Source organism: Silurus aristotelis, assembly GCF_946808225.1.
Source record: "Silurus aristotelis genome assembly, chromosome: 12".
NCBI classification, from domain to species: Eukaryota; Metazoa; Chordata; class Actinopteri; order Siluriformes; family Siluridae; genus Silurus; species Silurus aristotelis.
Genome location: NC_139585.1, coordinates 14,412,732 through 14,423,708, shown reverse-complemented (window position 1 = coordinate 14,423,708; position 10,977 = coordinate 14,412,732). Strand labels below are relative to the sequence as shown.

The window sequence follows — 10,977 nt, the reverse complement described above, 5'->3', positions numbered from 1 at the left end:
GACAAACGCACACCATTCACCTTCACTGTTGTTTTCTGTAAAGCTGCTTTGAGACAATGTCTGTTGTGAAAAGCGCTATACAAATAAACTTGACTTGACTTGACTTGACTTAAATAAATAAAAAAAAATGAGAGAGAGAGAGAGAGAGAGAGAGAGAGAGAGAGAGAGAGAGAAAAAATTAAATAAGCCCATGGAGAAAGTGATCAAAAAGAACATTATTGGTTAAGGGCCTTTGGCAGATACCAAGTGATGGTTTAGGAATACAAGACTTTACAAGCTTTTGGGAAAAATATTTATTGGAGAGTGCTGAAAATCAACAAAATGCATTGTACAAATGTAGGGAAGGCTACATTAAGCGACAAAACACTTTATGTCTCAGAAACATTAACATATTAAAAGCTTTTTTTGGAAGTCTTTGGTTTACTATTTATCATGTTTAAAATCTAGGAGATTAGCATTTAGATATTTAAGAAAGTATCAGCAAATGCTAATATACAGATAAAATATCTGTTTTAGACCAACAATTCATGTTCAAAAAATGCCATGCCCCCTTTTGGAGAAACAGGATGTAGAACGTCCTTAAAATGACCACTAGGTGTCAATATTCCCAGAGAGATGAGCTATCTGCAGTTTCTCCTTCACATTTCAGTGTGCCTCCCTGGTCTCCACGCAGGTATTTGCCGTTTTTGCCCTTTATTCCAATGCGGCCATGCTCTAAGAACTCAAAGCAGAAGTCTTCAGGTGTGTCTCCATCTGAACACACCAATCCATTGCTGGATACATACCAGAAGCGCCCTCCTGCACCTGCAAGAGTCATATCTATCACAGTTGACAACAATCTAGATTGACAGCAACTGTAAACTGCATTTTCAATATGATATTAGTCAAACATTGATAAAAAATATTCCATATTTATTAGATAGAGACAAATGAAGACAAATAATTATAGTACTTTTGCCTTCACATAAATCAAACATTCACCTTTAATTTGGTATGCCCCATCACTGAATTGTAGTGTGAATATGTCATAAACCGAGCGGTTTGCATCTAGTGTGTTGGAGCTTTTGTGATGGCACACATATCCGTTCTCGCCCCGGAGAATTAGGATGGGCCTATTGATCAGCTTCAGAATGAACTGTTCGTCATCACCTGCCACAGACATGAAGAGATTCATGAAGAGTCAAAGGAAAAAATAAATAACTGCTGTTTAAAGTGAATAAAATGTTAGGATATGTTTACATTACCGTACTCTGCTACAGGTTTTATTTTGTGTTATATGCCAACACGCACCTATGGAGTCGCAAACTGCAGCAAGTTGTCCATTTTTCTTGGTGCACACATATTTTCCATTGCTAGCTTGTAGTGCCACACGTTGTCCAAGCCACACAATATCAAACATGGTGTTGGCACTTCTGCAAAGGCAGTGCAAGAAAAACATTTAGGGGACATTATTGAAAAGGTATGTAAAAATTCAAGTGTGTTATATACATAATTAGTGATTGTGGTGATGTGATATAATATTTTACAGATCCTTGTTTATTGTTTTACTTATACCACAACAATCATGCCAACAAAACATTTTTTATTATTACTGAAAAGTGATTTCCCATCCTTTTTTTGTTTATCGTTATGTTGGGTTAGGGTTAGGGTTAGATACTCACAAAACAAATTTCCTGTTATAATTTTGTTAAAATAAAACACACAAAAAACATTTTGTTATTATTTTTTTAGTATCAAAATGCCAAAGTCCTCTCCTCTGAAGACTTTCCCTTGTCAGAAAACCTATTAAATGTTAATTAAAACAAAAAAGTTGGGACACTGAAAAAACTCCTTCAACAATTACAGATCTTTTTATGTGGAGTATTTGCCCTACAAACCTGTGAGTTGCCTTACAGACAGAACTGGTCTGATTCAAGATGCAAGATTTCGGTTAACTCTAATAAAACAATAATAATATTTCAAACATTTACAAATGAGCAATACTAATTCTGCAGGACTGCCTGAGATTGCCTGAGATGTTAAAGACAATTTCTAATATTAATAATCATTGACTTACACTTCTTTGGCTGTGGATTGAATTCCTCCGTGAGCTACGAGTGTCCAGTAGTTGCCTTCATTTGTCCTGAACATGCACTTTTTGCTTTCTTTATCAATCTCCATTTGAAAAGTCTCCATGTCTGTTTCATCATCCTGATTTGCTGAAATGTTCACACCTGTGACAAAAACATTTGACAAACTCTTATTGATTGAAGATTTCTCTTGAACTCTTATTTCTTATGAACTCTAATTGATTGAAGATTTCTAATCATCACAGGCACAACACCTCAATCAGTGTATCTACTATATCACAGATAGTACATACACAAACATTATTAAAAATTTTTTTTAACTGCTAGACAGTTTAAAATTTGGTGTTTTGTAATCTTATGGACGGAAACTATCTATTATATTACTTCTGCAATGTTGTCAGAAGTGGTCTTCCATTAAATTATACTATACTGTATACATATATATATATATATATATATATATATATATATATATATATATATATATATATATATATATATATATATATATATATATATATATACAGTATAGTATGTATAAATGTGTATATATATATATATATATATATATATATATATATATATATATATATATATATATATATATATATATATATATATATATATATATATATGCCTTTTTCACAAGATCTATGTGTTAAAATGCACTTCAGACCTTGTTGCACAATATCTTTGGGGATTGGGACACGATGGACTTTGTTCGATATGCCCCAAATAGATTGCAAATGCTAATGCCCAAAGTAGATGCATCCTAAAATATCCCTTGATTATTTCCTTAATCCTTTAACAGCCCAGATCTTGAACCTTACCCCTCCTCTCTTCAATCCTCCCACTCTCCATCCTATCCCCTTGTCCCATTCTGTGCTCGTGTAATGCCGTCTGTAGAGAAATGCAAAGCTGCACGTGGGGCCCAATAAGCAGCTTTGAGTGGTGCATGTACAATTCTTCAGCTCTGACACTCAGGTTCCCAGGCAGCATAGAAAAAAAAGAAGGAGGCTGAAGCGATGCCTGTGTTTTGATGGGACACAGCAGGCTTTCTAAAACATGCTGGGACAGAAACCAGGCCTATCAGCACAACCTCTATCGCTCACCCATGGAATGCCTTTTCACGATTTTATATTCATGCTTCATGCATCTGTGCATGCTGTTTTCTGTACAATTGTTGCCTAGCAATGTATCATCAATTATTATTATATCATGCAGGCTGCTACAATTAGGAATCTATATTATCTTTTCTGCCACCACAGAGAACATGGACTGCTTATTTATCTTATTTATAATGGAATGCTTGTTTCAAAAACCCAAACCGGTTTAGATTGTTATCTGAGTGAAAGGTTTTTTGATCTCTCTGAACATGTCACTGCAGACCCTTCATCTCAGTGCCCTGTTACACTTCATTTTCCAATTTCATGTCTGATTTTGCTTTATTTTTACACATCAGATAGAAAGTGAGAGCACAGCTGTGACTGGACTCTGTCCTTATCTACTCTTTTGATCAGTCCTCCTTCACAAAGTGATGACCACAAAGCTCAATCCTACACGCTTTAGAATGACCTCAGGCCCATCACAAAATACTCCCTCTCAATTTACTAACCCTTTTCTGGGGAATGTAACAGTACCCAAAGATACTGAGACAAACAGAGAGCCTTCTGAAAACTGGGGCAGGTAGAACAGTATATGTGGACCTTGTCAAATATCAGTTTGATTAAATTAAGTGATTCAAATAGCAACCATGTATGGCAGAATTTGTTCATTTATATATCCAGACCAGATCCTGAATCAACACATGCATGGATCCTCTTGACAAGGAATCAGTTATCCTCTTTGAATTTGTGCACTTAAGAATCTTCAGAACATTGCAGCAATGGTTACTGCTATCAACGACATTTAGCAGAGATTAATTGTACATAAAATTCTCCTGTGGTTCACCATTTGCCATTTTCTCAGTTTTCCTTTACTTATAGCACAAATAGTCAAGTCTCTTGGCTTTATTGTCATTTCAAACATATACAGATGGTGCAGTACATAGTGAAAAGAAAGAACATTCCTCAATAATAATAAAATGATACCGAAACACAAAGGTCTAAATAAATTGCATGTGTGCAAATGTGCAAAGACTGCAAGATAATACAATCATTTTTAAAATAGGTCAATAGGCACATTAAGTTTTAACTAAATAAATTGTCAGATGTAGCAGGTTAGGCAAAAAGATCTAAGAATTGAATCAAAATGCTATAAATTATCTAGATACATACCAGCCAGCATATCTCATCCTTTATCTGTTTTTCACTTTTATGATGCATGAATGTGGTAAAGGACAGTTAAAAAAGATTTTCCGAATAGAATGTGTGCCATATTTGCTATTTTAATGAATCACTTCATCCCACAAACCCACTTCCTCCTAACCTTGGTTACAATCCAACACTAGCAAGTCTCCAATCTCAGCATATTTCTTCCAAATGATCAGAGAAATGGTTTTGAAAAACAGCCTCCCAATGTCACTTCTTGTTATTGATTACAAGATCATCTGAGTTTGTATTGCATCCTAGAGTGAGGCACCCAGGGCTTAATGAACCCCAGACCTGCAGTGCTGATTGGAGGACTTGTCGGAAGTCATCTTGGCCTTCCTTCATCATGCACAGACTCTCTGGGAGAAATGAACTGCTGCATCCATTAGCAGAATTACTTTGCTTAATTGCTTTTTGTATGGGATGAATATGCAGTAGATGGATAGAGATGCTTCTTTTCCATTAGCTACAACTACTCCATCCTCTCTCTCTCTCTCTCTCTCTCTCTCTCTCTCTCTCTCTCTCTCTCTCTCTCTCTCTCTCTCGCTCTCGCTCTCTCTCTCTTTCACCAAAACATCTAAACTTTGGCAATGCTTCTCGGCCTCATTTTTCACAACAGTTATTTTCATATTTGATTTTTCAAGAACAATTTAACAGCCCTTAATTATGCAACATTTTTGTCGCATGAATTATGTGTATGTTTCTAATAATAAACTAATTGTGCAAACACTAAGTATAACTTTTAGCACTCTAAACTAAACTAACTCTGCAACTGCATAGTAACCTGCTTAGATGCTAAAATTGTTACAAATTTGATCCTAGTAGTAAGAGAAATGCAGTCATTAATAGCATGTCACTTTGAATTTATAAGCTATAGGTAACACAATTACAAGCATCTTACACAATTACAAGCATCCATGAAAACATTTGCTTTCTTCTTTAAAACTTTTGGTGTTTTGCGTAGTCTATATAATATGGTACACAATTACACTCTACATTACCGTTCCTTTTTCCCTGTTTTTTTTGCCTGTCTGGCTAGATGGCCATCTCTCCCTGAGGGTTCTCTGATTTGCCTCCCCGTTGTGGCCTTTCTTATAACATAGTCCCCAGATAAAGAAAAGCAGTGAAAGGCTTGTGTTTCTGAAAACTGACTCCACCATCATTGAAATGACCCTGTTCACTCAATTATTTATTGCACCTTGCCGCTGTTGGGTGTCTGTATGTGAGTGTCCATGTCTTTGTGTATCCCTGCATGTGCAGGTTTTTATCCTTTACTGTGTGTCCATGATCATCATCCTACTGCGAAAGAAAAAGAGAAAGTGACGCCATGAGGATGTATGAGTGAGCATGCTTGTCTTTGTGTGTGTGTGTTAGCGGAGCAAACTGCGGAGAATGTAAACAGATTCTCTCCTATAATGCATATTCAGAGTCAATGATTTGCTACAGTAATTTATCTACTGCAGGTGGCTCAAAGTGCTTACCAGGAACACTATGATGGAGATAGAGGAAACCATTTCGGCATGCAAAGTATACATTACACTATCGCTGCAACAAGCAAGTCAACCTAGATGCCTGGTCAAAGAGGAAAACAAAAAAATGTGCACTGTGCTTGCTATCAATTTACTTAGCCAGCGAATATAAAACAGCAGCATCTGGCCAAACAATAAAGCAATGCCCAGCTGTAGAGACAGTTGCAGTAAATTATATTGCTAAGGTCATGCACGGGGCCTTTTTTTTCCCTCAGCAGCTTTATAATATTATTACAATTCATGAAAATGCAACATTTGTCTGCACAAATGTGGTGATCTATTTCTTCTGAGAATGCTTGCTAAGAAGATTTAGCATTATTATTGATTTGTTTCTGTTCACTAAAACCATATCACAATTCTTGTGAAACTAGTATTTACATTGAGGAAACATCATTTGTTTAGCTTGACTTACAGGAATCATGTTAGTAATACTTAATTAATCTCTAAAGGCAATTAAAGGAAACTGTGATCTCTTTGTTTGTGAGGGGCAAGGAACTGTTTACTATTACTATAAATGCTGAATCACATTATAACTTATAACCTAAAAATCTTTTGTTGTGTGAAATAATGAGGGTTAAACTTTGTAATATACCTTATGCACTTGAGTTTGTATTGGAAATAAAATGGAAAAATCATTAGTGAGGTTTGATTACAAATATCTGAGTTACACATAAAGTGTACATATGCAAATGAAGTAAGGCGGTGTTGTTGGATTTTGTGTGATTTTTTCTTATTATTAATAAAGTTGCAGAAAAGGGTATGTCTTACCCAAACTCTAATTTATCCTTAACTTTGAAGATCAAGCAAGGTCAGCAAATGAGGCTAAACTTGTCCACAGACAACTTGACTAACTCTACAGTATTGTAAAGTCTAAATGTGCATGGTAGACATTTATCATTTGAAAGATAACCATTTTCTTTTGTTTGCTTGTCTTACACTCTCAATTATCTTTGCTTGTTGATTCCAGGGATCTAATTGGCTGGATGCTACAGTCTAATACTACTTACTATTACTATTTACACCTGTAAGGCTGAAACAACTAAAAACAAAACCATATTATATAAGTAAACACTGACCCAGCCCTGAATTACTTACAGAGAGAAAGTCTATATATATATATATATATATATATATATATATATATATATATATATATATATATATATATATATATATATATATATATATATATATAATTTTTTTTTTTTCAATCCTTGTTGCTGGTCTTTATTGGTTATAACTAATAGACAACCTCCTGTACAGCACACAGTGGTGCTCTTGTCTCAGTTACTCAATAGGTTGATTAGTTGATGGTGATTGAAGCTGTGGTAATGAACCCTGTCATATTAAACTACTTTAGAGAATAGGGAAAAAGAAAGACAGATCCATATCTGCTATGATGTCACAACATTTAGAAAGATCATTGGGCAAAAAACAAATATATATATATTTTTTCTTTTTAACTTAATTTCTAGCCTGACACTGTTTATTCTGTCTATATATATATATATATATATATATATATATATATATATATATATATATATATATATATATATATATATATATATATATATATATATATATATATAAATACCAAATTTAGTTATAGGCACACAATTGCTTCTCAAAATGTGAACAAACTAGTTGTCTAATTTAAATCACCCCAGTCACAAGTTTTATAACTCAACCTTAACTCACACCAGCAAGCTTTTGTCCAATTGTCCACAATAAAGTAATAATCAGCCAATTTCAGTCGTAATGCACACCTTCAGTTTTAAAAACATTTCGTTTTTATCTGTATTTGTAACTGTGTAGACTACATTATATTCCAAATTATATATATTCCAAATAATGCATTAGTATTTAGTTACTTAATACTAATCCCTGTTACATTTAAACACATACAATGAGAATGCAACCAGCACAACTTACCTTGTCGAATGGAGACAAATCTGTTATTGGCAGCTTGAAACACCACCTGTGGATGACTCTCCTCTAGGTCAAACATCTCATCCTTGCCTGGTTTGGAGCAGCGTCCTGAGCGTAAGGTACCTGTTGGTCCCACTGGACTTAAGTATTTTCCATCACAGTCCTTAAAGGCTAACTTGCCTGATTTCAGCTCCAATGTGTATACAGTTCCACGGCCATTTTCACACAACAGTTTCCCATCATTGCTTAAGAAACGGCTATCACTGGTCTTTAGGCAGTACTTGCCATCCACATAAACCAGAGTTAAAAGAGCATCAACACCCCATGGAATGTTGCTGTCCACAGCTATTTCACTGTCAGGTGCAGACAGATGAGCATAACGCTTGCGAGCTACGCTTAGCAAGTTTGCTTGTGGGTGAAGAGCAAGGTGCATAGTCCAGAGTTCTGTCTCACCAATGGTCTGAGCAAAGCAAGACAGGTGGTCTTTCGACCCTCCAAAAAAGCGCAGGTGTGGCTCAGACTGCAAGGCCCAGCGACCATCTGACTGCGCTACAATTATGAACCTGCATGCACTCTCCCGTGTCTCAGCTTCACAGCTCACCTTGCCATCTTTGTCAGAAGCCAGGTAGCGGCCCAGGTGGCTCTGGAAGTACACCACTTGGCCGTCAATCTCATCTTGCTCGAGGATCCAGATCTGCTTCTTCTTGAGACTTGGAGCTGAAGCATTCACTTTGAATCCAAAAGCCTCTGCTGTCAGGTAGCGATTTTCATAATTAATCAGCCCAAACTGAAGCTTGAGGGCTTTGTTGCCATTTACAGGCATTGTGGCATAGACCTCAGATAAATGCAGCAGAGTACTAAGAGTCCAAAAATGAAACCAATTACCAAACCAATTACCTCTCCTCTCTGTCTTGACCAGGTTGTCACTAACAAGCGAATTCTCAAGCCCAAAGTCTACTAAATCCTCCTAAACAATGTTTGTTTGTTTGCAAATTACTTTGTCTTATTTATATCTGGTTTTCTTTTTAATTTGGCTGTAGGATGTTTAAGCTTTCTTTTGGTGATTTAATAAATTCCTCTTGTGCCTCTTCCATAAAGAGGACTGCTCATGTATTCTTTCTCCCAAGAGAGCTTAGCAAGGCTCTGTTTTTCTGTTTCCTAATCAGCTGAGATTAAAATCAGCAGGACTCAATACCTCAATCCAGTGAGCTGCTGACGTCACCTTGATCCCACCAGTTCCTTTTCTTCTTGACCAGCTCACTCCCTTCCTGTCCTTCTCTCCATCTCACTCTTTTTTTCTAAAAGCTTTCACCAGCCATAGCCTCTTTGCCCTACCAGCAACCACTTGTGGGATTACTGAATCCTAAAGAGACATGGTCTGGGGCTGTGTTGAACAGTGTAACTACTCAACACCGCTTTCTTGTCTGTGTAATTCCTGTCCTTTCCTTCTTTGCAGACTTTTTTATTCATATATTAGTTTTCCAACCACTCTTTAGTTTTTCTTCAAATAGCAGCATCTTTGAATTTCAACAAACAGACCTTTGGCAAGATGTTGATATTTTTAGTACACACAAGTATTACCAGGCAATTTTGTTGTTACTCAGCACAAATAATGTATCCACTCTTGTGATGTGCATTACCTGCGACCCTCGTCTCTTTCTTCATCTTCTTCTTTTTCTCTCTTAATATTTCTTTTTGTTCATTCTTTTCTCCCTGCTATTCTTATACCACAGACACTTTTGAGGCACTGTAATCCATCCTGCCATGGCTCCTGTGTTTTATTATGTTCTCCAGTCTCTGATGTTGATTGGACAGAAAGCTGGGTAACCAGAGCCCTCCCTGGTGGCCTGAGAATGTGATCAGTTTTCCAGCTCACACTTGATATAGAGTTACGTGGCTTCTCTGATTTCAAGCTCTGTGGTTCTTGGTTATAGGACCTTTATCTGTATGTGTACATACATTTTGGTGGCATTATTAGGAAGGAAATTAGAAGACAACTAAAAATGCATAAAGTAAAATGTTTTTAATTTTAACATAAATGTTATGTGTTCCTATTCAGTTTTTTACCTGAGTCAGCAAAATTGCTATGCTATTATTTGCATGGTTTGTAGGGATAATACTGAGCATATTGTTCATCAATTTAAAATCTTAAACATATTAGTTAAAAAAAACAAGGTATATATGAGCAGCTCCTCAATTGTCTTTTCAAATATTTATCAACAATATTAGCTCATTTTCTAACAGCCCTCCACTCCATCTGCCATTGACTCACTTCAGGTACATGCATGCAAAAAGGAAATTACCAGGCATATAAACTGACTTTAGTACAGCACCTATCTGTAACTTCTCGCATTTTGCATTTTCCAGACAAAAATTTAAAACAGATATTATGACAGTATATTATGGTGTCCATGGCCTGTTCATGTTCCTACCTGGAAGGATGGTGATTACCAGGTCAAACTTGATAGACCTTGTTTAACAAATAGGCTACTGTGATCTGTAAGCCAGATTACACAGTCGGTACACACCAGGCACAATGCCTAAACATTTTGTTAGAGCCTTTTATTAGCACTTATTAGGTCTAATACATAACATTATGAGAGAGACAATTTTCCAGAACTTTAATTATACGATACATATGAGACTTCCAAATTACATTTAAGCAGTCAGTAATATTATAAAATACAATATTACCTGAAAATATAAACTAAAAAGCTTCCATCTAATTGTAATTTAATGACAAAAATTTCGTTTGTACTGTATAGTACTGTAAAGTACTTTTTCTGCTCAAACATGCACTAGGCCAAGCCACTAGAGGACAGTAGAGTTATAGGAGTAAAGTAGAGAATGCAATTTTTCTCCATTTGGCCACATTTATTCATTTTGTCACTGAATTAAATTATGTGTATTGGCTGTAAAAGATGTTTTATCCATCTTACTAAAAGAAACGAGTTATATAAGTATTTATCGGTTAAGAATATACATCTTATCTAATTCTTCCTGATAAACATAAACTATGAATATTATACACATATTTTACGAAGTTTTACAAATATTATGAGAAAATTAATTCATTATTAAGTATATTATTAAGTAACCACTGTGTTGTTGGATTTTATAAAGGAGTTATATTACTCG

General features: G+C 35.5%; 1 protein-coding gene across 1 annotated transcript; it reads right to left on the bottom strand.

Annotated features, from left to right (window-relative positions):
- Positions 1-278: 278 nt before the first annotated feature.
- On the bottom strand, positions 279-10,770 carry fscn2b (fascin actin-bundling protein 2b, retinal). Its single transcript, XM_083557724.1, has 5 exons — positions 7,843-10,770; positions 2,057-2,213; positions 1,291-1,412; positions 982-1,149; positions 279-804 (listed from the first exon to the last, which is right to left on the bottom strand). The coding sequence occupies exons 1-5, from the start codon at positions 8,660-8,662 to the stop codon at positions 599-601; spliced, it is 1,473 nt and encodes a 490-aa protein (XP_083413850.1). The 5' UTR covers positions 8,663-10,770; the 3' UTR covers positions 279-598.
- Between the last annotated feature and the right edge of the window lie 207 nt (positions 10,771-10,977).

Bases quoted from the DNA above. Each gene is read 5' to 3' on its own strand.
- fscn2b (XM_083557724.1), bottom strand. From the start codon at position 8,662: ATGCCTGTAAATGGCAACAAAGCCCTCAAGCTTCAGTTTGGGCTGATT. The intron at 1,150-1,290 runs GTGCGTGTTGGC...TGTCTGTGGCAG, and splicing joins TGCAGTTTGCGACTCCATAG to GTGATGACGAACAGTTCATT. The intron at 805-981 runs GTGAATGTTTGA...TGACTCTTGCAG, and splicing joins TGGGGCATACCAAATTAAAG to GTGCAGGAGGGCGCTTCTGG.